This window comes from Mus caroli, chromosome 8 (assembly GCF_900094665.2).
Source record: "Mus caroli chromosome 8, CAROLI_EIJ_v1.1, whole genome shotgun sequence".
Taxonomy (NCBI): Eukaryota; Metazoa; Chordata; class Mammalia; order Rodentia; family Muridae; genus Mus; species Mus caroli.
The window spans coordinates 72245160-72272724 of NC_034577.1; the positions used below are offsets into that span (position 1 = coordinate 72245160).

General features: G+C 44.1%; 2 protein-coding genes and 1 pseudogene across 6 annotated transcripts in view; 1 reads left to right on the forward strand and 2 right to left on the reverse strand.

The window, feature by feature from the left end:
- Positions 1–3591: 3591 nt before the first annotated feature.
- Positions 3592–4091, reverse strand: LOC115031761. Its single transcript, XM_029480851.1, has one exon. The coding sequence runs from the start codon at positions 4017–4019 to the stop codon at positions 3711–3713; it is 309 nt and encodes a 102-aa protein (XP_029336711.1). The 5' UTR covers positions 4020–4091; the 3' UTR covers positions 3592–3710.
- An 8627-nt stretch (positions 4092–12718) lies between these two features.
- The window catches only part of Gab1 (GRB2 associated binding protein 1), a 115863-nt gene continuing 101016 nt past the window's right edge, over positions 12719–27565 (reverse strand). For 2 of the 4 annotated variants that reach the window (XM_029480336.1, XM_029480335.1), the window contains 5 exons: positions 25267–25356; positions 24011–24104; positions 23631–23754; positions 18250–18372; positions 12719–14790 (listed from right to left, as the gene is read on the reverse strand). In XM_029480336.1, the coding sequence (XP_029336196.1) occupies positions 14632–14790; positions 18250–18372; positions 23631–23754; positions 24011–24104; positions 25267–25356 (590 nt within the window). In that variant the 3' untranslated portion in view covers positions 12719–14631. The remainder of the gene's footprint in view (positions 14791–18249; positions 18373–23630; positions 23755–24010; positions 24105–25266; positions 25357–27565) is intronic. The other 2 variants (XM_021170114.2, XM_029480337.1) reach the window with 1 other exon arrangement.
- Positions 19232–20270, forward strand: LOC110300069 (annotated as a pseudogene). The gene has a single exon (XR_002378544.2). The product of XR_002378544.2 is annotated as an L-lactate dehydrogenase A chain pseudogene (transcript).

Here is a 27565-nt window from a genome sequence, read left to right on the forward strand (position 1 = left end):
CCCCCACCCCTTGGCCCTGGCATTCCCCTGTACTGGGGCATATAAAGTTGGCAAGTCCAATGGGCCTCTCTTTCCAGTGATGGCCTACTAGGACAATATGACCTGTTATAGAAGCCTTATTTCATATTCAAGCCTTTTCAATTTTATTGCTTCGTTGTTTACATTGCCCAAGACTCAAACAAGTGGGGGAAAGGGCTCCTGAGGCTCCGCCCCACTGGAGGGCCAGCTGGGCGGCAATGCTACTTTTTTTTCAGAGGTGTGGCCACACGCTCAAGGAAGCAGCTCTAATAACTTTGAGAGGGTTATTTTTAAACAATGGAGGAAGCATTGAAATTACCTCTAGGTGGAAAGAGGCCCAAGGGTTAAGCCTGCTGATCAGGCACCTGGCTAAGGGACCACCCTAGGGAGGAGGGTTCACCTTAAGATAATACACTTTTCCTTCCCAGAATTCCTGTGTCCTGGTGCAGTCCCTAAGAGATGAGCTCCTTGAGGTGTGGTTGGGTCTGTGCATAAGGGCAGAACTCCCCCATTCCCCCTTCCCTTGTTTTTAAACCACTAGACTAAGTGTCTGGACTCCCTTGCTCTCCCTGGAGCTCCTTCCCTGCCCTGCGGCTGCCTGTTAGTGGCACCTCCAAGGCTTATCTTCTCCATTGTCCTCCACACAGCTTCAAGGTTGTACAGCTTCTTTGCCCTGGAGTTTACTTTTTAAACTGAATGTATTACCCTTGAACATCCATTCAAGTCTCTCTTTAATTCTTTTCTTAATGAAAACTTTTCAAGGAGGCCTGAGTTCTCCGGTGTCATCTGATGGCACTCCTGGGACTCCCAATATTTTTAGTAACACATTCCCTCCTGCCTTTTCTATAATTGGCAGAGAAAATGAACCTATCCCAGTACCTGAGGCAGCAGGAAGGGTGGGACGGTACCTCCAGGGGAACCTGGAGGGAGTCCTGAAACTAACTGAGGGAGATTGTTATATGTATGACATTGTCAGATAATAAATTTAAAATATTACTTAAAGAGAAAGAAATTACGCTAATTGGTCATCTGGCACATTGGTTAGATTTCACAGAACTGAGAACGAAAGCCAGGGAGTGGATGTCTGCAGTAGGTGGAGAAGAAGTCCCTGGGATTCCCAGGAGTGGCCTGAGGACAGTGTGTCACCCTGAAGTTTACTGAAAGGAGCAAAAGGCACTGTCACTAGGGTAAAGAGTGAGTGGCCAGAATGGGGATGCAGGTGTGGACAGAAGCCTCCAAAGAGGCGTTACCGACGGGAAGATGGGTCCTAACCCTGGCTTATGGGAGAAGAAGGGGAGATAGTTTGACACTAAAGACCTCTGACTGACTCACTATGCAAGTCCCAGCAATCGGGAGGCAGAGGCAGGTGGATCTCTTTGAGTTTATTCACATCCTGTCTTCTGAGGGAGACTCTGTCACAAAAAGAAAAAAGAAAAAACAAAAGAAGAAACAGATGAAGTTATATAAAGTAACCAGGCCAACAAGGGCAAAGGTCACATATTCTTTCTGCAAACTGTTTCTCTGAGTGCCCATGGGAGTCAGGAAACTAGGAGGGGGACCTGGAGCCAGGGTTGCTTTGAGGAAAGTGGAGAGGACAGCAGCAGGGGTGGGGGACACTGGAATGAAAAGGTTTTGGCATGGAGGAGGACTGGAAGATTTAAGGAGATGGGAGTGGGGGTGGGGGTGGGGGGTCCAAACGAAGGATCTGTGTAAAGGCCTCTGTGGAAACCTCCCCTCTTGTAACAAATAAAGGAGTTGCCTGGCTTCCCGGCTAGGTGACGGATGCTGTTGCTGAAAGGCCTCATGCCAGGAAACCCAAAGACTACCAAGGAGCCAATTCCGATGCAATGGCATTAGGGTATCTTTAGTCAAGCTTGAGCTTGGGCCACATCACCAGCTCTGACGCAGGAAAATGGGAGAGGACCCCAAGTCTAGTTTCAGGCAAATATTTATAGAGGCAAGAAAGGAGTATCTAGCCTGGTACACATCTGATGCAGGGGAAGGCATTGTGGCCTTTAACATAATTGGCTGGTGCTGGGAGCCAAACCATAAACTTAACTTCTGCTTTCTTTCCTCCTGATTGGTGGTTGTGAGGAAGTGAAGTGTCAGGGGCAGGCTGGTAACCTGGAGGTGCAGATTTGTTGGGGAATAACCTAGAAACTGATGCTAGACACAGGTCTTGTTGGGGGCGTAGCCTGGAAACTAGTGCTAGTTACTAGCCTGTTATTTAAGCTTGAGTTCAACCTTAGATCAGGTTCTCTAAGATGGAGTCTGAACCCAAAAGATCTGGTCTCTCAGCCTTGGGTCACTCACTCAGAAACGTTCCACTCCCACGGGTGGAACAGCTCTGCGGGAGTTGGTCGGGGAGGTCCCAGAGCACCTCCTGCTCACTGACAATGCAGGCTTTGTCGGGCTTCTAGGTTGCTTCTCATAACCGTAACAGGAGACTCTGCTGCCACCGGTCTCGATTGCAACAATGGGGACATCAAGATGGGTGGGAATCTATAATCCTGGTTAACAACTCATGCTGGGGGAGGGGGGGGTCCAAGGTAGGAGAAGATTAATATTGTTCTTTAACTAAATCAACATAGCATCAAACTGCCTTTAGAATAGGTACATTTATACTCCAAAGAAAAGCTACTCTTCAGCTTCAGTCAGACAGGCCTCTGCAGGGAATCGCTCAGACTGGATGCAGAAGATGCGGAGAATAAGCAATGGTCGAGGGCTCGGCCATAAACAAGCCATCCATCCATACTAGTGCTTTAAGGCTCATCGATTGCTAGGAAGAGGGAGTAGGACATAGGTAAGAGCTGGAAGGCGGGGCAAAGGGCTGTGGACCGCCATCCATACGCTTAACACAACCTTTGCAATCACAAAATCACAACTTCCATTACACAAGACTGGGCCTGTCAATGATCCGTGTTGGAAAGAGACTTGCGCTTAGCACCCGTTAGTGCTAAACTGTTAGGTTCTGAAAGATTCTGGGAGAGGAGGAAGTCGCTGTCTTCAGTGTATACCCACTGCAGAGCCTACCAGGCCCCACTGGAGAGTTCCATACCCTCGGAAGGACAGATATCCCTGGGTAAAGTAAAGAGACTCGGGGTGAGGGAGGGGTAGACAGGGATAGTAGAGAAATGGGGGAGGGAGAGGAGAGATTGGTCAGTGTGGATTATGTGCATAGGTGAAGTCGTCAAAGAGCAAATTTAATTAATAAAGAACCTGTTGAACGGAGAACCTCTTAAGAGGCATGGTAATGAGTGTATTCCAATTGTCAGAGGTCCTGAACATTCAGTTTTGTCCACAAGAGGGCGCAGGAGGTTCCCTAACAATCACAACGGCAGACCGGCTGCCATGAAATCCTGTGGAAGAGGCGAGAGCTCCTTCAGGTCAACCTAATTGAAGTCACATCAGTACATGTGCATTTGTCCACAACAGCACAGATTCTCTAGGAAGCATACATAACTTGGATATGGGAAGAAGAAACTGTGTTCATGTTTGGAACTTGTGACTGTAATATTTATTGAAAACATCTTGGTTTTTTTTTGTTTTTGTTTGTTTGTTTGTTTGTTTTTTACCGCCCTTCCTCTAATCCTCGACCCCCCTTTCATGGGCTTCTCGGACACAAACGGGAAGGCACACAGCCAGACGGAGCACGGGAGGCACGCCAGGGAACGGGAAGCGCCACCACCAACTCAGAAGCGGGCACCTAGGGGGCAAAACCTGGAACGATCCAGGAGCACCTCGAGGCCTGCAAGAAGCAGAGCACGCGTGCACACACCAGACGGGAAGGATATGCATCGCCACCAGCCAACATTCCCCGGCTCGGGGAAGATGGGCAAGCGATCCACGAGGACCACGCGAACCACTGCGAGAAGTGCGCGCGGGTCAGTGCTCGGGCCGGAGAGCCGCACCCCTGCCTTCCATACACCACCGGAATACGGATAGGGTGGAGAGACGAGGGGCCCGCTGGCAGAACGAGAAGAGCGGCCGCCATTCGCCATGAATGTCCGTCCCTCGCCTGGCGCGGCTTAGGCCCTGGCCCGAAGAGAACTCAGGAGCACCACATCGATCTAAGCTGAAAACATCTTGTAAAAATACCTTGTGGGGAACAATATTTTGTGAACATCTTTAAACTTAGGTATGAATTTTAAGAAAGGGCTGTGAAGAACACAGTATAAAGCAGTCATCATGATGTTTTCAGGAAGCCTGCCACTTCACATTAGTAACTTTCTTGTTCTGGTTTCCATTGTTGTGTTTTGGACTGGCAGAGTTTTGGTTGGTTGTTTGGTTTGCTTTTTTATTGTTTGCATGCAGTGTTAGGTTTTATTATAACGTTTTCAAACAATTGTTACTTCTGTTGTTCTTCCCCCTCCCTCCTCTCTAACCCCTTTCTCCTCCTGTCCCTCCATGTCCAGCAGCCTCCTTTTGGCCTTTGCAGCATCTGTCCCCTTGTCCTCCCTCCATTTCTTAATATCTGTCCTCCTTCCGTGGTCTCCTTTATAGTTTCATACCCTATACTCAGGCTCACACCCACATATATACACACATACACATATACATACATATACATAGGTACATACACACATATACACATACGTAAGTGCATACATATGTACATACATATACATACACACATACATATCTGCATACAAAAGTGCAATATACATATATATATACACACACACATACATAAGTACATACATACATATGCACTGAGTTTGGGCTTCTCTTATACAATACTTTCCAGATCTATTTTCCCGTGAATTTTATTTTTTCTTTTTCTTTTTTTTTATTAGGTATTTTCCTCATTTACATTTCCAATGCTATCCCAAAAGTGCCCCCTACCCTCCCCCACTTTTTGGCCCTGGCGTTCCCCTGTACTGGGGCATATAAAGTTTGCAAGTCCAATGGGCCTCTCTTTCCAGTGATGGCCGACTAGGCCATCTTTTGATACATATGCAGCTAGAGTCAAGAGCTCCGGGGTACTGGTTAGTTCATAATGTTGTTCCACCTATAGGGTTGCAGATCCCTTTAGCTCCTTGGGTATTTGAATTTTATTTTTTCTTACAGCTGAATAAAAATTCTGTTGTGTGTACATACCATATTTTTATTATCCATTTGTCTGTTGAGGGCATCTCAGTAGCTTCCATTCCCTTGCTAATTGTGACTAGAGAAGCAATGAGCGTGGGTGGGCAGGTCTCTCTGAGGTACGAGATTGAGTCCTTTGGGTATCTGCAGCTCACACAGCAGTTTTGTATTCTAGATTTTGAGACACTTCCATATTAATTTCCATAACTGATTTTCTTCATGTCCTTTGTTGTCTGCTGCTTTTCTTTCTCGTTTTTGTTTTTTATTTTCTAAGAACGAAGCTTTCTACATAGTCCTGGCTGTCTTGGAACTCACTGTGTAAACCAGGTTGGCCTCAGTCTCACAGAGATCTACCTTCCTCTGCCTCCTGGGTGTTGGGATTAAGGTGTGCACTATCCTGACCAGCTTCAATTGATCTCTTGATCATAAACAGTCATATAAGCACCACAGGGCAAAACAGTAGTGAGAAAACAGTGTGGAAGAAGTCTTTACAAGGTTTCTAATTTGTAGTGCAGCACTGTGACCAAGATAATGAAATGTCCTCCTAAGAAAAGCACACCCAGCAAGCATCAGAACAGAACCCCAGCTGTGTGGGTTCTTAGGCAGTGTGGCTTCTGTCAATAAATGCTGGTGGACAGGAATGAAAGAAGTGTTCAGTGGGCTATAGGTATACTTGTGAAGGGCAAGACCATAATGATGTTAATAGATGTGGAAATGAACACTTTTAATCCCAGCACTCAGGAGGCAGAGGCAAGCAGATCTCCCTGAGTCTGGTCTATGTAATAAGTTGCAGACCAATAAGGGCTACACAGTAAGACCACATTTCAAAACAACAACAATAACAACTCAGGGTTTTGGAATATGAGGACCAAAATGACTACCCCAAAATGAAACCTTGATCAAGTGGGGTCTCAAAAATTAAGATCATCAATATATACCATTAAAAGAATCTAAGGGGAAAAAAAACACTACAGGGCATATTTATAAGCCATTTAGTTGACAAAACAGTCACAACTTAAATGCCAGGCATGGGGACAATTAGGTATCTGGGTTGAGGAACCATTGTACCATTGGTTGGTCTCTCATTAAGATGCAGGAAGTCACCAAAGCAGCTGTTGGTTGCAGCTGTGCACCACCTTACATTGGTTGGCAGTGATTGCTCTATCAGTGGAATAGACTGTTGGAAACAAATCTAACTTGTGGAAAGACAGTGAGTGACCTTGTTGCAAGGAAAGCTAGCTAGAAATGTGGTTTGTCTAATCTTTTCATATTTGGTGTGTGTGTGTGTTTAATTGTATAAATGCCACAGTATACCTGTGGTGGGTGGTCAGAAGACAACTTTGGATGGGAGGAGGGCATGTTAGGTCCTGGGGATCAAACTTGTGTAGTCAGACCTGATTTATTCACTTGGCTTTTTTTTTTTTTTAAATCTATGCAGTTTCTGAAGTCTCCAGGAAAGCATTCAAGGAAGAGGCAAGGTTAGCAGTTAAGCAAGGAACTGCCAAAGCTCCTAACTTTCTTCATGATGGTTGATAGATGTTTGTTAATCATAGACTTGTTATAGTGATGAATATGTTGACTGTTGAGGCTTTTTTTTTCCCCTCTATGCCTGGCCTCTTCTCTGCCTCTTCAAATGTCCCAGAGGGGACTATTGAAATATTTTTGTTGTTGTTGTTTTTGAGACAGGGTTTCTCTGTGTAGCCCTGGCTGCCCTGGAACTCACTCTGTAGACCAGGCTGGCCTCAAACACATAAATCCACGTGCCTCTGTCTCCCAAGTGCTGGGATTGAAGGTGTGCGCCACCACCGCCCGGCTTGAAATCTTTTTATTGGAGGTTTTCTGCCCCACTCTTTAGCGAGTAAACAACACAGAAACATCAGACTTTATTAACAAGCTACAAACCTAGACTGCGCAAGTTCTGAGACTATTATAACCCAGCCAAGCTATTAGTAACCAGATCAATGCCTCATGGCTTGCCAACTGAGTCTTGCTCTCCTGCATGTGTGTCCTCAGTGCGTGCTTCTTTTGGCCACATCCTCATGGTTCATTCAGTCTCATGGCGACCTCCTACTTCTTGTGGTCTTTACCTGAGACCCCTCACTCCATCTCAAGTCCCTCCTTTCTATCCTCTCTGTCCAGTCATAGAGTCCAGCCTTTTATTAACCAATCAGGGATTGTTGGGGAGCATTTTTTTACAGCACATTGCTTAATACAGTGCCCCCAAATCAGCACGGCCACTTGATTTGATAAGTGGTAAGAAACCATTATCACTTTTTAAACTAAGGGGCTAGTTGGAAGAGCTGACATTGAAACCCAGCAAGGGAAGAAGTGCCACCAACAGGCACTTTGGTCTTGGGGAGGGGAGCATAACCACGTCCACTCAGACCTCTCACTCAAATTCAGATAGATTTTAGCCAATAGAAACTCACCAGTGAGGTACACTGGTTTAGAGTGCCTCAAAACTGAGATCCATTCAGGTCAAAGTGGACATAATTATGCTTTCCTACCTAAGACCAAAGGGCCTGTTGGTAGCCCAACTCCTTCCCTTGCCGGGTTTCAATGTCAGCTCTTCAGACTAGCTCCTTAGATAAAAAAGTGATAATGGTTTGTGACCATTGTGAGTGCATTGCTGTTGTGGAAGGTTGTTAACCAGCTGGTTCCCTTAATTTACCAAGCAGTCAAGAGGTGACATAACTCTAACTCTCTTCTATTACTGGCCCAAGTGTGCTGGGAATGGGACCTCTACAATGACAGAGGGGACAGGTCTAACGCTAAAGTGCATTTGTCCATGGAGACCCCCGATTCCATTCACATTGACGTACCAACCATCAGACTCTCAGGATCTGACTGCATGTAGAGATAGTTTTGTTGTGGATTAAATCGTGCAATGTCTCCCTCCCTCCACAGGCTTATGTATTTGAATGTTGGTGTCCCGCAGTGGTGTTGTTTGGAAGGCCATGGAAACTTTAGAAGGCAGGGAGGCCTGAGGACTCAGAGTTTAATCTCTGGATCCTACAGCCCCTGAGGGTTCCCCTCTAACTACATGAGTGCTGTGCATGTGCACACATGTACACATAAACTAAATACATACAGACATAATTAAAAATTAACAATGCAATTCCACTCTCAGTAGGAAGCTGTGGCCTGCTCATTAACAAGCCAATCATCTGTATTCTTGGAATACTGTTTTAGCTCACTGGAGACTTCAACCCAGTGGTTCCTGGAAGACAGAAGTTACGGCCTGAAGAAGTGGAAACACAGTTCACTGTCAGTGAACAGTTTAGTAATACATGAGCAAGTGCAGAAAGACCAAAAACAACGATGGCGGTCAGCTGACAATGGGTTTTCATCATGTCCAGTCATGGTGTCTACAACATCTAATTACATCACTGTCTATCATTTCATGTTTAGTTTTGTTTTGTTAGTTGGTGCCTGTTGTAGTAGTGGGGGTTGGACTTAGGATCATGAATATATTACATATCTTAGTTGCTATTCTATTTCTCTGAAGAGACACCATGACCAAGACAACTTCCTCCAACAAGGTCACACCTCCTAATCCTTCCCAAACATTTCTACTCCCTAGTAACCAAGAATCAAACATATGAACCTCTGGGGGTCTTTCTCATACAAACTACCACATTAGATAACTAATTCTACTGCTGAGTTATGTCTTTAGCCTTTAAAGTAATATAAAAAAGTTATATAAAACACCAGTGTTGGGCTAGAGAGATGGCTTAGTGGTTAAGAGCACTGACTGCTCTTCTGAAGGTCTTGAGTTCAAATTCCAGCAACCACATGGTGGCTCACAACCATCCATAATGAGATCTGACGCCCTCTTCTGGTGTGTCTGAAGACTGCTCCAGTGTACTTACATATAATAATAAATACATCTTTTTATAAAAATGCTAAAAAAAAACCAACCCCACCAGTGTTACCTTAGTATACGTCTCTTGATCGCTATACACTGTATTTGGCCAATATACTTCTTCTGTCGGGGACCTGATTATTATACTAGTGAATGGAAGACAAGACCAACCAGAGTGGCTCTAAGAGAATAGAAAGAAACAGCAGCTCAATGTTCCTCTAACATGGGCTCAGTGTTTCATTAAGCCAGTTAATGTGTTTGATCAGAATAGATTAGATAAACAGAATAATGATCACTATAACACAGTGTACATGCATAGTCTTTCTACAATTTATATATTTTCATGTATGTATGTATGTATGTATGTATGTATGTATGTATGTATGTAATTTTCTGAGATAGGTTTTCTCTGTGTAGTTCTGGTTGTGACGTTCTCTGTAGACCAGACTGGCCTCAAATTCAAAGAGCCTCCTGCCTCTGCCTCCCGGGTGCTGGGATTAAAGGCGCGAACCATCACCACCTAGCATACTTCAGCAAAATACATGAAAATAACTAAACGGGAAGAGAGACAATGTCCCACTAGCAGAGAATGAAAGCTAGCTGAGGGCAATGGTGCCTGATTTGACATTCTAGCCCTGAGGAGGTTGCAGTGAGCAGAGGATGTGTTAGCAGCTAGCCTGGGTGACAGTGCACCTGAGATGCCAAAGCTTTTAAACTCAGACTCCATTTTGGAGAACCTGACGTAAGTTTGAACTCAGGTAGACTAACAGGCTGGTATCTAGCATTAGTTTTCAAGTTGACCCCCAACAGAACCTGAGCCTAGCTCTAGTCTCTAGGCTAATCCCCAACAAGAGCAGAGTTTCCAGGTTACACCCCAAGACCAGTGTTTCCAGAGTATTCCCCCAACAAACCTGCACCCCCAGATTACAAGCCCACCCCCTGCCTAACGACCACCAATGTAGAGAAGAGCAGAAGTTAAGTTTATGATATGACTCCCAGCACCAGCCAATTGTGTTAAAGGCCACAGGAGCTTTCCAATTAGATGCTTGGACACTCACTCCCTGCTTGCTGCTTACTATAAAGCCCTGAACCGATAGACATTCAGGGCTCCCCCACCACCAAAACTGCCCAGCATGACAGTGGTGCACTGGGGGCTGTGTGTGTGGCAGCGAGCTAGCTTGAATAAAGACCCTGCTGTGAGTTACATCAGATTGACTCCTGTGTGTTTTGGGGGATCACTAACATTTATTTCCCTGGCACAACACACCCCACTTCAAGAAGTCCCTCAAAACAAAAATGAAAGCAAACACTTGTTTAAACACCATGGATAGCTGGGCATGGTGGCACACACCTTTAATTCCAGCATGAGCAAGGCAGAGGCAGGTGGCTCTCTGTGAGTTTGAGGCCAATCTGGCCTACATAGTGAGTTCCAGGCCAGCCAGGGCTACATAGAAAGACATTGCCTCAAAAAAAACAAAAAAAAAAAATATCCAGACTTCAATGTATTTCTGTATCAGATTACTTAGTGGCTGAATACAATGCTATATACACACATATTTATGAATATATATGTACATATGCTTGTATATATCAGAGACACACTCATGATACCTTTATAGAATTATATTAATATTCTCACAGTAGAAATGTATAGAATGCAGATGAAAAATAGTTTTTGCAGCTTACTGACTGATGCCGTCTATGGATTGAACAGCATCATTTGATGCTTTGACATTCAAACCTTTGTAAGATCGTACAACTTTGTAAAATAAGGAATAAAAGCAAGATAGCATTAAATAAGAGAAAAATAATTCTCTTATTGTCGCTTATCTCTGCAATGCAGTCTTAGCTACCTCTAAAGAGTCTTAGGAAATTTGTAGGGGACATTTTTGTTGTTGTTCCTGTTGTTTGGTAAGATTTTAAAAAAAGATTTACTTATGTATTTGTTTTGCCTACATGTATGTGCATAGACCACCTGTATGCCTGGTATCTGAGGAGAGGAGGCTTTGGGTTCCCTGGAACCAGAGTTATGGATGGTTGTGAGACACCATGTGGGTGCTGGGATCCCAACCCAGGGCCTCGGCAAGATCAAGTGCTTAAGCCCTGAGCTGACCTCCAGCCCATCCATGTTTGTTATTTTTTTATTTTATTTTAGTTTAGTTTTTTGAGATAGGGTTTCTCTGTATAGCTCTGGCTGTCCTGGAACTCACTTTGTAGACCAGGCTGGCCTAGAACTCAGAAATATGCCTGCCTCTGCTTGAGTGCTAGGATTAAAGGCGTGCACCACCACGCCTGGCTGCGTGTTTGTTATTTTAAAGAGCAGTGAACTACTGAGTCTCCTGCTTCCAGCTTCTAGTGCTGAGGCTACAGACAAGTGCCACCCTAACTATCTCAAGATATGCATGTTTTAACTTATATTTTCAGTTACATTTGTAAAAACAAAAAATTTCTTAATGGCATAAAATAAAAACAAAAAACAAACCCCTAGGCTTGAAAGTGAACTAGTTCTTGAGTTTTTGTCAACAGTTAAACATTCTTGTTCTCCAGAAATAATTTAGATGACACCATAGTGAAAAAAGACAAATTTTTCTGGCTCTAAGTATTTGAGAAACATAAATATTTTAAAGAGTCTGGTGCTTAGAAGGCTTGGAAAAGTCTGCTCTACAGGTTAACTGTCTCATGAGTTAAATTATTAATCCAGTGTTTAATATGTCTTATCTGTGTATACCATGTGGCCTGGCCTCCCTAATACAACTTTTTCCCTCGTGTTTTAAAGCTGCAGAATGGATCCAGCTTGCTAAATTCATGGTCTGCCACTAAGCTACATCCTCAGCTCTTCAAGCCTTAGATAATTCAGCATAATAACATTCTTAGCCCCAACTAAATGCTGTCCCTTATAAGAGTTGCTATGGTCATGGTGTCTCTTTGCAGCAATGAAACTGTCTTAAAAGTTAAATTATAAAGAGACCCTAAGAGGTAGCTTTAAAGAACAATTTTTTTTTTGCTTCTGATTAATCATATACCATTGTGTCTGAAATCTAAAACTATATTCACTTTTCACATAACATCCTCTAACTTTTTCACCTGTTTCACATGATTTGAGAGTTCAGGTGCATCTCAAGGATTTTGGCTTTCTTTGGTAGTTTTATTACAGAACATTCTAGGCTGTGATTGTCTCTGGGCTACCAGTAATATGTATAATTATATTCAGATACCCAGGAATAGGATGAGCCCTGTGTCTCCTTACTTCTCTTGCATCACCATGTATGCCTAATGCCAAAGGAAGTCAGAAGAAGGCTTCTGGGTGCCTAGACCTGGAGATATGGATGGCTGAGATCTACCATGAATCCCTGGTCTCAGCAGAAGCAACACGTACTGTAAGCACTGGGCCATCTCTCTGGCTCTCTACGTGTCATGTTCCAAAGAGAATACATACATAACGACCTTTTTAAGTATGTGTGTGGGTGTTTCACCTGCATGCATGTCTGTGCATGCGTCTGCAGTGAGTGTCCAGAGGCCAGGAGAGGAGCCAGACTCCCGGACAGAATTATGAATGCCTGTGAGTGGCTATGTTGATGCTCGAACTGAAATCCAGTCTTTTCTTACGAGCAGCCAGTGCTTTCAATCACTGAACCATCTCTCCAACCCCAGTATGTGTTTTCTTGACACTTGTTGCTTGCTCAAAAAAAAGAAAGTATATTAAAAGTAAGAAAAAAGTAACACAGCTCACACAGCAAACTCAAACAATCTTTTTTTATTTAAAAATCCACCTCAAAATTCAGTTCTGGGTTTTAGTTTTTGTTTAAAAAGAAGCGAACATTTAAAAGCATCTAATGTTACTACTCTACACTTCATCTAGTTATGAACACAGCTTTCAAACTGACTGGAAAAGCCAGGGGAGAACTCGGATTAGGCACAGCACTGTGGCAAGTGGGCCAGAAAGCAGGGTGCATTGTGTACTCAGGCAACAGGTAAGAGGTCTGAACGGAGAGAGACAAGCCTCAGCTGCAGACATTCTGTTCTCTGTGTCCCCTCCCCAGGCCACCAGTGAGCCTCAGATCAATGCAGAGATATTGTCCTTACTGTGTGAACAACGGGAAATGCTAGCTGCTTCTCAAGGTATGCGGCAAAGCCTAGACAGACCCGTGTAACTGCAGTGACACCAGATGATGGCATGTGACAGGTGAGACTCACAGACCTGGCTGGGTAGTGGTCACGACTATGGTGACTAGAGCGTTTTGCAAAGCCTAGACGGACACGTGTAACTGTAGTGACACTAATTCAGAGCCAACATCCACACCAGACGATGTCACGTGACAGGTGAGACTCACAGACCTGGCTGGGTGGTGGACACAACTACGGTGACTACAGTGTTTCACAGCAGCAAGGCTCCAACAGTTGGGGAACTGGGGCAGTGAGTACAAATCACAGTACAAAAGTCTTAATTCATTTACTCACAAAAGCAATAGGTGCTTGCTACAAACAAGAATCACTTAAAATGACATTTCTTTTTAAAAAATGCAGATATAAAACATTAATTGCATAGGGATTTAAATATAAGGCCAAGAAGATATTAAGTAGAAGAAAGAAAACCCTAGGAAGAGCACTACGGTGGAGAGAGAGAGAGAGAGAGAGAGAGAGAGAGAGAGAGAGAGAGAGAGAGCTATCGAAGAGTAGTAATCTTGAATTCCTGCCTAATTCATTCAAAATCACAGTATGTTGCTGACAGTGAATGCCAACTGTTTCATTAATCCTAAACCAAGATTAGGACTAACGAACACCTAACTGAAGCACTTTGTCTGACCCAATCACTGTATTAGCACATCAGTGCCTTGTACGTACCTGATTAGTCAGTCATATAATCTGCCGTTTGCAAATAATGTTCAACACACATAAACAGGAGTAAGAACAGGCCAGCAGTCCATGCTGTGGATGACTTGGGGGCTTTGTAACTAAGAGGCAGTCTTTGAAAGGTGCAAGATCCTACCCAGCAGAACCTTCACACAATGAACCCAAAACACTGTCATTAACAACAACAAAACAAAACAAAAAACCAAAGTCCTACAGTTAAAACCTAAGTGTACATGAGTCAGAGAGCTAGGTCTTGACCTGGTATATACAATATCCTCGGAAATTTTGTAAAACAACGAAGGACAACTATGTTCTACAGCTTAAGCTAATGGCTACCACCTTCAAGAGAAAAGCCAATCGGTCAACTTACTTCCTGTTTTAATGGTGTTAGCCCTGTAGCTTCAGCTGGAATTTCCAGAATTACAAGTAGCTCAGTTCACTTAGTATTGTTATATAGAGTAGTGTGAGGAGGCCAAAAGACCTCGCAAGGAAAGTCTGTTAAGGTAGATCGGGAAGACCCAAACCAAGGTTTGAAATGAAAAGTGCATCACTCTAGTAATACTACAGGTGTGTTAACTAGGGACAAGGCTTCTCTGTGAACTAAAAACACTATTTCCCCGGGTTATGTACACGTTACAAATTCAATACCACACAGCACCATTCACAACCTAATTTGCTTGAACATGTGTGAGAGGGCCTTCTCTCTGCCCCTGCTGGCTCGAGGCTCCACTGAGAGAATAGGAGCATCTTCACTTGGCATCTCACTTTCCACTCAGATCTCTTCTGTCAGCAGAGGCGATGGCATGTCTTCACTTCACATTCTTGGTGGGTGTCTCGGACTCAGTGGACTGCCTCCCGTCCGTCCAAGCTTCTCTGGTACTCTTCAGGGCCAGAGTCTTCTGTTGGTCCACCACGACGTAATCCACCCTCTCGTCTGCCATGCTGCTGCCAGAACCACTGTTCTTTTGCTAAAAACACAAGGAAATACCCCCAAGGGGCCATTTGTGTGGGTGGTTCTGAGTGAAACCCAAGATTTGATATTGATACGTATGCAGGGTATGGTGGTGCATATCTTTCATGCCAGCACTCGGGAGGCATAGGTAGGCTGGTGGATCTCTATATTAGAGTTCAAGACCAGCCTGCTCTATGGAGAGTTTGAATCAGCAAGGGTTGCATAATGAAATCTTGCGTCAAAACAAACAAACAAACAGGCATTCCCTCAGATTAATGGTATTGTCTGTCCACTCTCTAACTTGACACCGATTTCTCTTAATTTTAAAATTATATAGAACTATTCAAACTAATAATACTGCTATCACAGATAGCAGTCATAGAAAATCTAGCTCATCTAACACACAGAGCCAGACTCTCTTTAGCTTCTGTTTGAGTGTCTTTTTCCCTCGCCTGGATCAGCACCAAACAGCTCTTTACTCTGTGCAAGAAAAGTACGTTTGGGGGGCTGGAGAGATAGCTCAGAGTTTAAGAGCACTGATTACTCTTCCTGACGTCCCAAGTTCAATTCCCAGCAACCATACTGGCTCACAACCATCTGTAATGGGATATGATGTCCTTTTTTGGTCTGTCTGAAGAGAGCAACAGTGTATACACATATATAAATTAAAAACTTTTTCTTAAAAAATTAACCTGTAATTTTGGCAAAGTTATATTTGCAGGAAAGTAAACTACAAAGATGTCCCCTCTTGTCATAACATGCAACTAGATACACAGTAACTGAAAGCTGCCTCCTCTTCTCTATTTTTTTAAGATTTATTTATTTTATGTATATTAATACACTGTAGCTCATCTTCATACACACCAGCAGAGGGCATTGGATCCCATTAAAGATGGTTGTGAGCCACCATGTGGTTTCTGGGAATTGAACTCTGGACCTCTGGAAGAGCAGTCCGTGCTCTTAAACACTGAGCCATCTTTCTTTTTTTTTTTTTTGGTTTTTCGAGACAGGGTTTCTCTGTATAGCTCTGGCTGTCCTGGAACTCACTTTGTAGACCGGGCTGGCCTCGAACTCAGAAATCCGCCTGCCTCTGCCTCCCAAGTGCTGGGATTAAAGGCGTGTGCCACCACGCCCGGCACTGAGCCATCTTTCTAGCCCAAAATGTGTAGCCCAGACTGGCCTTGAACTTGTGATCCTCCTGCCTCTGCCTCCTTCAACAAATCGTACTGGTCTGTGCCACCACAACCAGGCCCTCTTTTTTTTTTTTTTTTTTTTTCTTTTTTTGGGTTTTTCGAGACAGGGTTTCTCTTTGTAGTTCTGGCTGTCCTGGAACTCACTCTGTAGACCAGGCTGGCCTCCAACTCAGAAATCCACCTGCCTCTGCCTCCCGACTGCTGGGATTAAAGGTGTGCGCCACCACGCCCGGATTTTGAATTTTGTTTTGTTTTTTTTTTTCTTTTTTTGCAGGCCCTCTTTTCTTAAGGTTCAGCTAGATACACAGTAGCTGAGCCAGCTGGGTGGGCAATGCTCTGTAGGGTTCCTAGATAGCAAGGACATTCTAAGATCTTCAGGGAGGATGGGTAGGGACTCAGTGCGGTGGGTGGGGAAGGAGGCAGGGAAGGTGGGATGCTGATAATAAGGCTCCTGACAAGCTTGAAGGAAGCTGATGTGATCCCAGAGCAGGAATCTCAATGGGCCTCCAGGGGGAATTAGAGATGCTCTGTGGAGGAAATTCAGGTCCTCCAAGTTCAACCATGAATTTGTAATAAAAATGTATAAACACACAAGGAGACAGCCATAAAGAGTGTGGGCTAACAGAAACAGTACATGCAAATTCCGGCCTCCAAGGACTTATGAAGTGTGTGACCAGTGTTAAAGGATAAAACAGAAAAGGCCTTAAACATACAAGTAACACAAACAGATTAATGTCAGTTAAAGTAAATCAAACAGCATTTCACCCCAGAGATAAATACAAAATATCAACAACAAAAGACAAAACAAAACAACAAAACCAAAAAACCTCAACAAAAAGGAGAATTAGGAAATCTGGTGATAGAGCTAAAAACTATCCAAAATTAAACAGATACATAGATCATAGAACAGAAAACTACAAAGATATAGAAATAGTAGGTATACTGTATGTGTTCCTGGCAGGTGATAAAAAGGTAATCAAAAGAAGCAGAAAAGCCATGTGTACAGCCATGGCATGTGTGTTGGCGTGCACACGTACATGTGTGTGCATATGTGTGCATGTGTGTGTATGTATCTGTGTGGTGTGTCTGTGTGTATGTGTGTATATATGTTCATGTGTAAGTATGTGTATGTGTCTGTGTAGTACGTCTGTGTGTGTCTGTGTGTATGAGTATGTGTACATGTGTACATGTGTGTGAATAGCACAACTTCCAATCAGATTAGTGAAAAGACATCTACGTCATGAAACTATAAATTCAGCAGGAAACGTCTGAAAAGCAGCCAGAAAAATAGTTAGGAAGTGTCCAAAGGGCACATTTGACAGAACAAGAGACTGCACAGCAACAGAGGGCCTCCATGCAGTAAAGAGGCTCAGTTAAGAACTGACTCAGGGGCCGGGCGTGGTGGCGCACGCCTTTAATCCCAGCACTCGGGAGGCAGAGGCAGGCGGATTTCTGAGTTCGAGGCCAGCCTGGTCTACAAAGTGAGTGCCAGGACAGCCAGGGCTACACAGAGAAACCCTGTCTCGAAAAACCAAAAAAAAAAAAAAAAAAAAAAAAACTTTTTCCTTTAAAAAAAAAAAAAAAAAAAAAAAAAAAAAAAAAAAGAACTGACTCAGTAGCTCAGCTACCCTGACAGTATGACAGTGGCCTTTTCCAACATGGTAAACAGTCTTTTTTATTCTGGTGTAAGACCACATCACATTAACATGACTGCAGTGAGCTTTTCTCCGTGTAAATAATGACATCTTCTATAAGCAAATCTTTCAATTTTTTTCAACCTTATTTCAGAATTCAAATTATTGAAAATTATGTAATTATGTCACAGGAAAAAACCCAAGAACTGTGATCTCAACAAAACTTGTTTCTAAAATAAAGAGACTTCAGTTATACACAACCTGAAAAGAATTCACTACCAAAAGACCTTCATGTTACAGGGACTTCAACAGGACATTGTTGAAAATCTGAGTCCAAGAGAGAATGATAAGCCAAAGAAAATGTAAGAAAATAGGACTTAAATAACAAAGTAAGTCCGGTGATGCACGGGCCGGAAGGAGGGCTGGGGGTGGGGGAGGCTGTACACTGCTGTTACGGAGGAGCTGAGCCTGTAAAACTGACCGACCTCTACAAAGAGAGAAACAAATCTATCAGACTTCATGATTCTGTTGCTTGTGACTTAGGAAACAACAGTCACTAAATTTAAATAATCAGGTCCCCAACTTTCCCCAAAGAACATGGTCCCTCAAAATGTGCTTGACCTATCTAGAGAACACGGGCTCACTTACCTTCCGTGGTGGCGTAGACTTCCCAGAATCTAGGTCTAAATCCAAGTATTCGACTTGTTTGTCTCCTTTGGGTTTATTCATCGGGCTGCTCCCCCCATCAAGGCTGTTGCTGGCAAAGAGATTCTGAAAACAGAACAGCGAACAGTGGGCAGACACTCAGGAGATGCCCTCTTCTCCTGGGGGATGGGGAGGGTCACTACCTTGTTCAAAAATGGTCTTGAACTCCTGGGCTCTGAAGTTAAACTTAGTTAAACTAATACTCAGCCTGAGTGCTGTAGCCACTGGTAACTGTCCCTTACTCAAGTAAATAACTTTACTTATGTTTACACAGGTAAGTGACCCTTCGAAGAAACAAACTGCGAGGCTCTGAAAGAAAATGGTCCCCCCATTGGCACATTGGGAGTGGCGCCATTAGGAGGTGTGACCTTGTTGGAATGGGTGTGTCACTTGAGGTCTCTTTCAGGTCTCAGAAGCTCAAGTCTGCCTCCGGCCCAGACATTCACTTCTGCTGCCTGCCCAGTCAGAAGCAGAATGCTCAGCTTCTTCCCAGGCACCAGGCCTGCCTGGATGCTGCCATGCTTCCCACCTGGTGATAATGGACTAAACCTCTGAACTATAAACCAGTCCCAATGGAATGTTTTCCTTTATATGAGTGGCCGTGGTCATGGTGTCTCTTCACAGCAATAGAAACCCTAACCAAGATGCACACACACACACACACACACACACTCAGAATTATGAAAATAATAATAATAATAAAAAGTCTTAGACATCAAGTCACAGACAGCTGCAAAAGCTCTCATTCTTAAAACCATGCAGGTCTGGGTGTGAAGGTACACTTGTAATTCTGATATCCGGAAGCCGATGAAGGAGAATTACAAGTTCAAGACTGTCCTAGGCTGGTGCTGGAGCCACTGTCGCTGAGCTCAGGCCACGCTGCTGCTTGCCCATCGCCCCCCATCGTGCTCTAGCGGTCTCAAAAGATTCAAAGTCCAAGATGGCAACCCTCAAGGACCAGCTGATTGTGGATCTTCTTAAGGAAGAACAGGTCCCCCAGAACAAGATTAGAGTTGTTGGTGCTGTTGGCATGGCTTGTGCCATCCGTATCTTAACGAAGGACTTGGCAGATGTCATGGAAGACAAGCTAAAGGGAGAGATGATAGATCTCCAGCATGGCAGTCTCTTCCTTAAAACACCAAAAACGGTCTCCAGCAAAGACAATTGTGTGACTGCAAACTCCAAGCTGGTCATCATCAAGCAGGAGCCATCAGTAAGAAGGAGAGAGCCGACTTAATCTGGCCCAGCGAAACTCGAACATCTTCAAGTTCATCCTTCCCAACATTGTGAAGTACAGTCCACACTGCAAGCTTTTTATTGTCTCCAATCCAGTGGATATCTAGACCTATGTGGCTTGGAAAATCAGTGGCTTTCCCAAAAGCCGAGTTATTGGAAGGGGTTGCCATCTGGATTCAGCTCGGTTCCGTTACCTGATGGGAGAAAGGCTGGGGGTTCACCCTCTGAGCTGTCACGGCTGGGTCCTGGGAGAACATGGCGACTCCATTGTCCCTGTGTGGAGTGGTATGAACGTTGCCAGTGTCTCCCTGAAGTCTCTGAACCCAGAACTGGGCACCGATGCAGACTGTTTTAAGGAGCAGTGGAAGGAGGTTCACAAGCAGGTGGTGGACAGTGCGTACGAGGTGATCAAGCTGAAAGGTTACACATCCTGGGCCATTGGCCTCTCTGTGGCAGACTTGGCCGAGAGCATAATGAAGAACCTTAGGCGAGTGAATCCCATTTCCACCATGATTAAGGGTCTCTATGGAATCAATGATGATGTCTTCCTCAGTGTCCCATGTATCCTGGGACAAAATGGAATCTCGGATGTTGTGAAGGTGACACTGACTCCTGAGGAAGAGGCCTGCCTGAAGAAGAGTGCAGACACCCTCTGGGGAATCCAGAAGGAGCTGCAGTTCTAAAGTCTTCCCAGTGTCCTCGCACTTCACTGTCCAGGCTGCAGCAGGGTTTCTGGGGAGACCACACCCTTCTCATCTGAGCTGTGGTTAGTACAATGGTGTTGAGGTGATGTGGGGAAACATCTCAGTCCCCACAGCTCTGCCCTGCTGCCAAGTGGTACTTGTGTAGCGGTAACCTGGTTAGTGTGGCAGTCCCACTGTCTCCGAGACACAATGCCAACTGTGCAGGCTCGATTACCCCGTGAACCTGCTGCATTGCTGCCCTGCACACCCTCATCAAACGTGCCTAGGCCAACGAGTTCCCAGTTAGTCATAACCTGGCTCCAGTGTGTACGTCCATTATGCATATCTTGTGCATAACTGTTCTACAGGCTATTTTATGTATTATATGTGTCTGTAGTGTACATTACAATATTATGTGAAATATAAGATCTGCATATGGGTGATGGAACCAACCACTTAAGTGTCATGCCAATGAAAACACCAAATAAACCTTGAACAGTGAAAAAGGACTTTCCTAGGTTAACAACTGCAACTTCATATCTCAAAACAAAGCAAAAAAAAAAAAAAGAAAACCATATATGTATGTACCTAGCTACATTATTATAGTGAAGGATCCTCATATTTCTTGCTTTCAAAGGGAAGGGGGGGGGAAGAATATGACCAATATGTGTGTGTGTGTATTTCTTTGGTTTTTTGAGACAGGGTTTCTCTGCGTAGCCCTGGCTGTCCTCGAACTCAGAAATCCACCTGCCTCTGCCTCCCAAGTGTTGGGTTCAAAGGTGTGTGCCACCACTGCCCGGTCAAAATATATTGCATTAAAAATTTAATAAAGGGTCTGGAGAGATGGCTCAGCGGTTAAGAGCACTGACTGTTCTTCTGAAGGTCCTGAGTTCAAATCCCATCAACCACATGGTGGCTCACAACCATCCATAATGAAATCTGATGCCAGCTACAGTGTACTTATATACAATAATAAATAAATCTTAAAAAAGAATTAAAGATCCACATTTAACTTTTGGGTATTTAGAGAAGAATGAGTTCGGAGTACATTAACTAAAGGATGTGGATCATGACTGTGGCCTTTCCAGTAACTTTTCTGCTTTCTCTTAGTCTGATGCCATTCTTCCTCTAAGAAGAATATGATAAAACTCTCTAGAATCATGTAACAAAACCAGGAAGATAGAGGGCAGCACTAACAAGTAAGAACAAACAAGCTTGATGTAGAGAAACAGAAACAGACTTTGGCAAGAAGTTTCAGACCAATGGCGCAGCTCACAAGAATTCAGGAACATCTGGATGCCCAGTTAAAATGGCTGGCACCCCCTCGCCCCTTTCCTAGGTTATGAGAAAGGAACCCTGAAATGTGCAATAACAATCTTTTTGTCCTCTGAAGGACACCATCTTTCACTCTCAGCTTGGGGCGAGGGTAACACTCTGTGTCTAAAGGTGACCACTGCAGACACACCCATGCCCTACCTTGCGCTGGCTGGGACAATTCTTACAATATTATAAAGTCATAAAAGCAAGGCATAAATCCCTAGGACCTGGCACAGTTAACTCCAGCCAGCTGTTCCCCAAGAGAATCTGTCAGCATTCCTAACTGAACTCTGTGTAATTACCAGCAGAACTGGACTTCTTTTTCATCTTAAAGTAGGGCTGAAACCCAGCTTTTAGACTCTACAGTAGCCTGTCACCCAGTGTTTTCCCCACACAGTTTTTAGAGAAACTCTAAGATTCAGAGGCTTGTTCTAGATATTCTGTATATCAAGTAAAAAAACAAACAATAGTGCTAGGTTTTCTAAGATTCTTACATATAGAAAATGTAAGCATCTAAGTGATGCTTCTGTCATTCCCTAGGGAGTTATGGCAGAAGTGCTGGACCATGGCTAAAATTTAGGCCACCTAGTTCACTAGGTGGACGTGTGACTTGACCTTTACACACACACAAATCAGATGTGGTAATGAATCTGTCCTAGCTTTTCTAAGACTATTAATTTTGTTTCCACTGATTTAATAAATCCAAGAGCATGTTAGCCCTGTGAACTTCCATGGCATTCCATCAACACACTGTGTTCCAAGAGTGAAGAGCTCTGATGAAGCTTGCTTGACAATCTAATGCAGGGCTAGGAGGGTCAGAGTCGTGGTAGCACGGGAAGCTGCAGAGGGGACAGTTGACTTTTCAGCTGTACCTGGTACACAGCAGAAGTTACCCGATGCCCTGGGTAGAGGTGCTACAGCGAACCATCTGCAGTGTACTGGGAGCTGAACTCCAGTAAGAGCAGCACGTGCTCGCACTGCTGCACTACCTCTCCGGCCCCAGTGTCGGCCAGTTTTGCTTATTTGGAATTTTGAAAATTCATCACCTCATATTACTTTGAACATATCAAGCAAGTCAAAATAGTTTCCCGCTTTAACATCAGAAGGTACACAAAATTCTTAACCTCCTTTCCTCAGTTTGACCTCTGAATTTGATGTCTTTTTAGTCTTCCCTTTTGTTTAACTGGAAGATTATCAGGGTCCTTCTGCATATGACAATTCCTCCCGAAGCCTGGAGGGCTTCACTGTAACACACTGTCAGTGGATATTCTTTTTTGATATTCTTTGTGTGTGTGTGTGTTTTGAGACAGGGTTTCTCTGTGTAGCCCTGGCTGTCCTGGAACTCGCTTTGTAGACCAGGCTGGCCTCGAACTCAGAAATCCGCCTGCCTCTGCCTCCTGAGTGCTGGGATTAAAGGCATGCGCCACCATGCCTGGAGTCAGTGGATATTCTTGACAAATATTAAAAAGCAGAGACTATAATAATGGTGTTTAGCTGGGGAAATGACTGTAAATCCATGAGAGTGGATGTGAAATGTCCTTCAGAAGGTTCCAGTGCGAGGGCTTAAGGGGCACAATGGCACTCCTGAGACACTGAATTCTTCAAGAATTATTTATGTCACCAGGGTCTTGTTCTGAAGAGGGTGAGGGACTGGGGCTCCTTGTCTCATTTCACTACAGGTCATAAAGCCAATAGCTTTGCTGTGCCACTAGCCACAACCATGTGTCACCACTGGCCCAAAGTGACAACACTGAGCAATCACAGACACTCCTAACACTCCAAGTCACGTAAACCTTCTCTGTCCTTATAAGTTGATTGTCTCGGGAACTTGTTACCAGCTACGGAAAGCTGTAATGAAAACCTTCATGTTTTTCACTGATTTCCAATTGTACAAATAGAACAATTTGATTCCAGCTGGTCTGAGACTTTGACAGTACTTAAGAAAGCATCACTTAAAAATTATTTCATTGTCTTTTCAAGGTTAGGAAGAAAGATGGGAGGGTAAATGTGTACAGACAGAACATTTTAAGCTGAACTCGCTTCAAAGGGCAGCTCAGGTAGAGAAATGAACAGGAGGCCTGCACGTACCGGGTCTTCGCCAGACAGATTTGGATTCATGGGGACATAGTTCTCTTCACTGTCATGAGAGTCGCTGCTCGATGTCGTACTGTGCACAGAATCAGGCCGAGGGGACATGGGAAACCTAGAGGAGCTAGAGAAAGTGACATCATGAACCTCACGGAACAGGTGTCAAATCACCCCACATACCCATATAAAAGTAATCTCGAACATGCTCTTTCTGCAACAGTCATTAGTTTACAGTTACATATCAGGCATTTTTATTATGACAAATGAAGATGCTCTTGACTTTGGGGCTTCTCTAAATTCTTTTTCAACCCATCTCTCTTGAAATAAACAATTTTCATTGTCTTGCTACTCCAACTGTGTGTTTTCAGTAGAACACTTACTCCCGAGCGAAGCTCCTAGTGATGGGAGATCTGACTGGGGCTTGCAGCTCTTCCCATTCTGATAGAGGTTTTATTTCTAAAGGTGCCGGCTTGACTGAAAAGAAAGGGAAGGAAGGTGTGAGTGTACAGAACTTCACAAAATAAACAAGGCCCCCTCAATGTTGCAATTCACACTTGGTAGGCAGACATCATCTTACACAGAGAAAAAGGTCTCCAGCCACAGAGTCTAACGCTCAGCAACGAAAGGTCTAACCTCTACTACTGCTCCTACTATATATGGCTTCAACACAATGATATTGCTTGACTCAGCTCAAGGTCTAACCTCTACTTGTAAATATAAATTAAACAACAAAGTAACGTATGCTCCTTTAAAGCTTCTCTGGGCACTGCTCTCATTAATGAATTGTTTTATGAATCTCATCTTCATCTGTGTCAGACACGGTCCCCACCATTGAAGCCTCAGTATAGTTTTTCATATGTAAAATGATGTGTAGAAAGCACTAAAAACTTCGCTACACCCCAAACCAAAAGAATCATAAAACAACAACAAAACAAAACCTCCTAAGTTTTCTTACTTTGGGTTCAAAAATATGTAATCATAATCAACTATCTTATCAACAGCACTGGGGCTCAACGTTCTCGTTTCAAAGCTGCAGATCACATAGGCTCACAGCTCAAGCAGAGTAAAGATACAGTTAGAAATCTTGAGTTAAGAGCTTTCCCATCTGTATCCTTAAAACGGACACATACAGCATCCTGGGCTGAAGAAAGGGGACTTTTCTTCATGTTCCCTTTTTAAAAACAAACAAACAAACAAACAAACAAACAAAACAAAAACTTAAAAAGGTGAATAAGAGTTTAGCTGTCATTTTCTAAGCCATGCCATAGTAAAACCACTGAAATTATTTCTTATTCTATTTCACAACAGAAAACAACATATACATATACAAAGACAGGAGACAACCTGGGCTCACAGCAGCCCAGAAGCAGAAGGGAAACAATGAGCTGCTGCCTGGAAAGGTAAGGGGGAGGGAGGGAGGGAGCCAAGCCTGACTGAGGGCACACACTATCAGATAATCCCCATGCAGTGAAGACGCAGGCCCACTGCGCACCTCCATCTCGAGATGTGCTCTCTTAGAACTACCACACAGGGACGACTGGCAATAGCAGCCCTACATAAGCTCTCCTTCTTTTCATCTGAAGGGAAAAAACCCATAAAAAGAAATAGAATCCCAGTGCCCCACACAGGTACATACCCTTTCTTCTTGTAGCAAAGTCACCTATGGTTTGTGAATCAGTTCGCTCTAAACCATGGGGTTTGGGTCTTAAAATTTTAGGACTCTGACCTAATTGGTAAAAAGAAGACTCTCTTATTAAAAATGTTATTTTTAAACTGGAAAATGGATTCTGTTACACAAACAATAAAAGAAACAGAGTCAGGTGCAGAAATGTGACATATTAAAAGCATAAACAAAAACTTGTTAGCGAAAGACATCCAGTCTCGCTAGACACAATTCATGCTCAGTGCACCAGAATGCAGGGAATGGCATGCTACAGCGTCACAGGCACAGGGGACGAGAGAGGGCTGGCTAAAGGGACAAGCAGCTGCTTGCTTTTCCTTCCTTGAGGAAAGGAAGGAAGCACATGGGCCATGTTAGCGTGTCTTCTAACATGTCAGACAACAAGACAATGGGAAAGGCAGAATGGGAGGGGCAGGTGAGGCTTCCCCTGGCTTTAACATGGTTCTGCAGGGAAGCCAGGTGGCTTGTCCTCCGGAGCTCAGTTCCGAGTTCTCCAGGTCAGCCTCTGACCTTAGACCTCAGTGGTCACACACTGAGTCAGTCAACCCAGGGCGAGCAGAAAGGGGCTTCTTAGCATGTCTGTTCTTAGATGTGGAGCTGCTGCTGCTGCTGCTCTGAGGACACGGATGTGGCTGGGACGTGACCCGTGGGAACACCACAGAGCACTGGCACATGGAGTGTCTAGAACACAACCATCACAAACTGTTCCTGAGGTTATCGGTTTGCAGATCGCCTCTCCTACATACTTTTTCAGAAGGGCCCACAATGGCTTTACATTCCTCCTGATTTTTTCTCCTTAGTATTCTCCAAATCTTTTGTTTGTTTGTTTGTTTGTTGAGATAGGGTCTCCCTACACAGGTCTGGCTGCCCTGAAACTCAAAGACCTGCCTGTTTCTGCCTCCTCAGTGCTAGAGTTAATTAAAGTAGTGAGCCACTATGCTGGGCTGTAGTCACCAAATCTTATCTTTATGTTTGGGGTTAAGTAATGGCTGCTCTCTTGGTGTGGTTTCTCACACTTCTTTAGCTTCATACTCCTGCCTGCAATTGCTGTCCAGTGCTTAATGTACCACATGTCCAAACCAGCTGCACTACTAGCAGGGCCAGCCCAGGGGGCCTGAGGTGCAATCCTCAGGGTGGCATAGGAAGAGCCCGGCTCCTCTGCGCAGTTGCATCTAGTCTGAACATGTCAATGAAGAAAGAACTTTTAACTGAGAGGCATTAAAATAGAAGGAGTAGGTCATCTGGGGAGACGAGAGCCTTTGTGAGCACAGCCCTGACAGCTCCCGTGCACAATGACCTCATCTACAAGAAACCGTGAAGCTTGCTGGGTAGGAGGGGTGCAGCTTTTGATCTCAGCACTTGGGAGGCAGAGGCAGGTGGATCTCCGAGTGTGAAGCCGGACTGTCTACAGCTCGAGTTCCAGGACAGCCAGGGCTACATCGAGGAACCCTGTCTCAAAAAACAAACAAAGAAAAACAAACAAAAAATAGTGAGGTTCTTAAAACCAGTAAGCTCTTTTGGCATGTCCACAGACAAATCGGAATCATCAAGAACCCGACAACAGAGTTCACAGTCCTAACTCTGGGCTCTCATTGTACTAGACTTGTTAAATGCTTAGCTATCTAGGGAATGATTTTGTTTTGTTGTATTTTTTTTTCAGGGGTGGGACTGTTTCAAATTAGTTCCTATCTATGTTTCTTTAAGTTTCTTTTTTCTAAATCTTAATGTAGTAAAACAAAACAAAATCTATGCTTAGAAGAAAAGTAAGAACAAATTTACTATTTGTGAAGGAAGCGCTCTGTGTGTGTGTGTGTGTGTGTGTGTGTGTGTGTGCGCGCGCGCACGCATGTGTGTGAGTGTGTCTGTTTGTGTGAAGGTGTAAGCGTGTGTTAAGTGTGGCGGTCAGATGACATCCTTTGGGTGTCAGTCCTTGCCTGAGGAAGTAATCTTGGCAGGGACTGGTGGGAACTCGAAGGTCAATGTTGTTTTAGTCTTCTCTAACTAGGAGAAACTTCAAACTGAAAGACAGAAGAACCCAAGAGGCATCAGGGGCCTGCTGTGTAAGACAGCACAACAGGGGCTGATGAGATGGCTCAGTGGGGAAGAGCATCGACTGCTCTTTAGAAAGTCCTGAGTTCAAATCCCAACAACTACATGGTGGCTCACAACCACATGTAATAGGATCTGACGCCCTCTTCTGGTGCATCTGAAGTCAGTTACAGTGTACTTATTTATAATTATAAATAAATCTTTG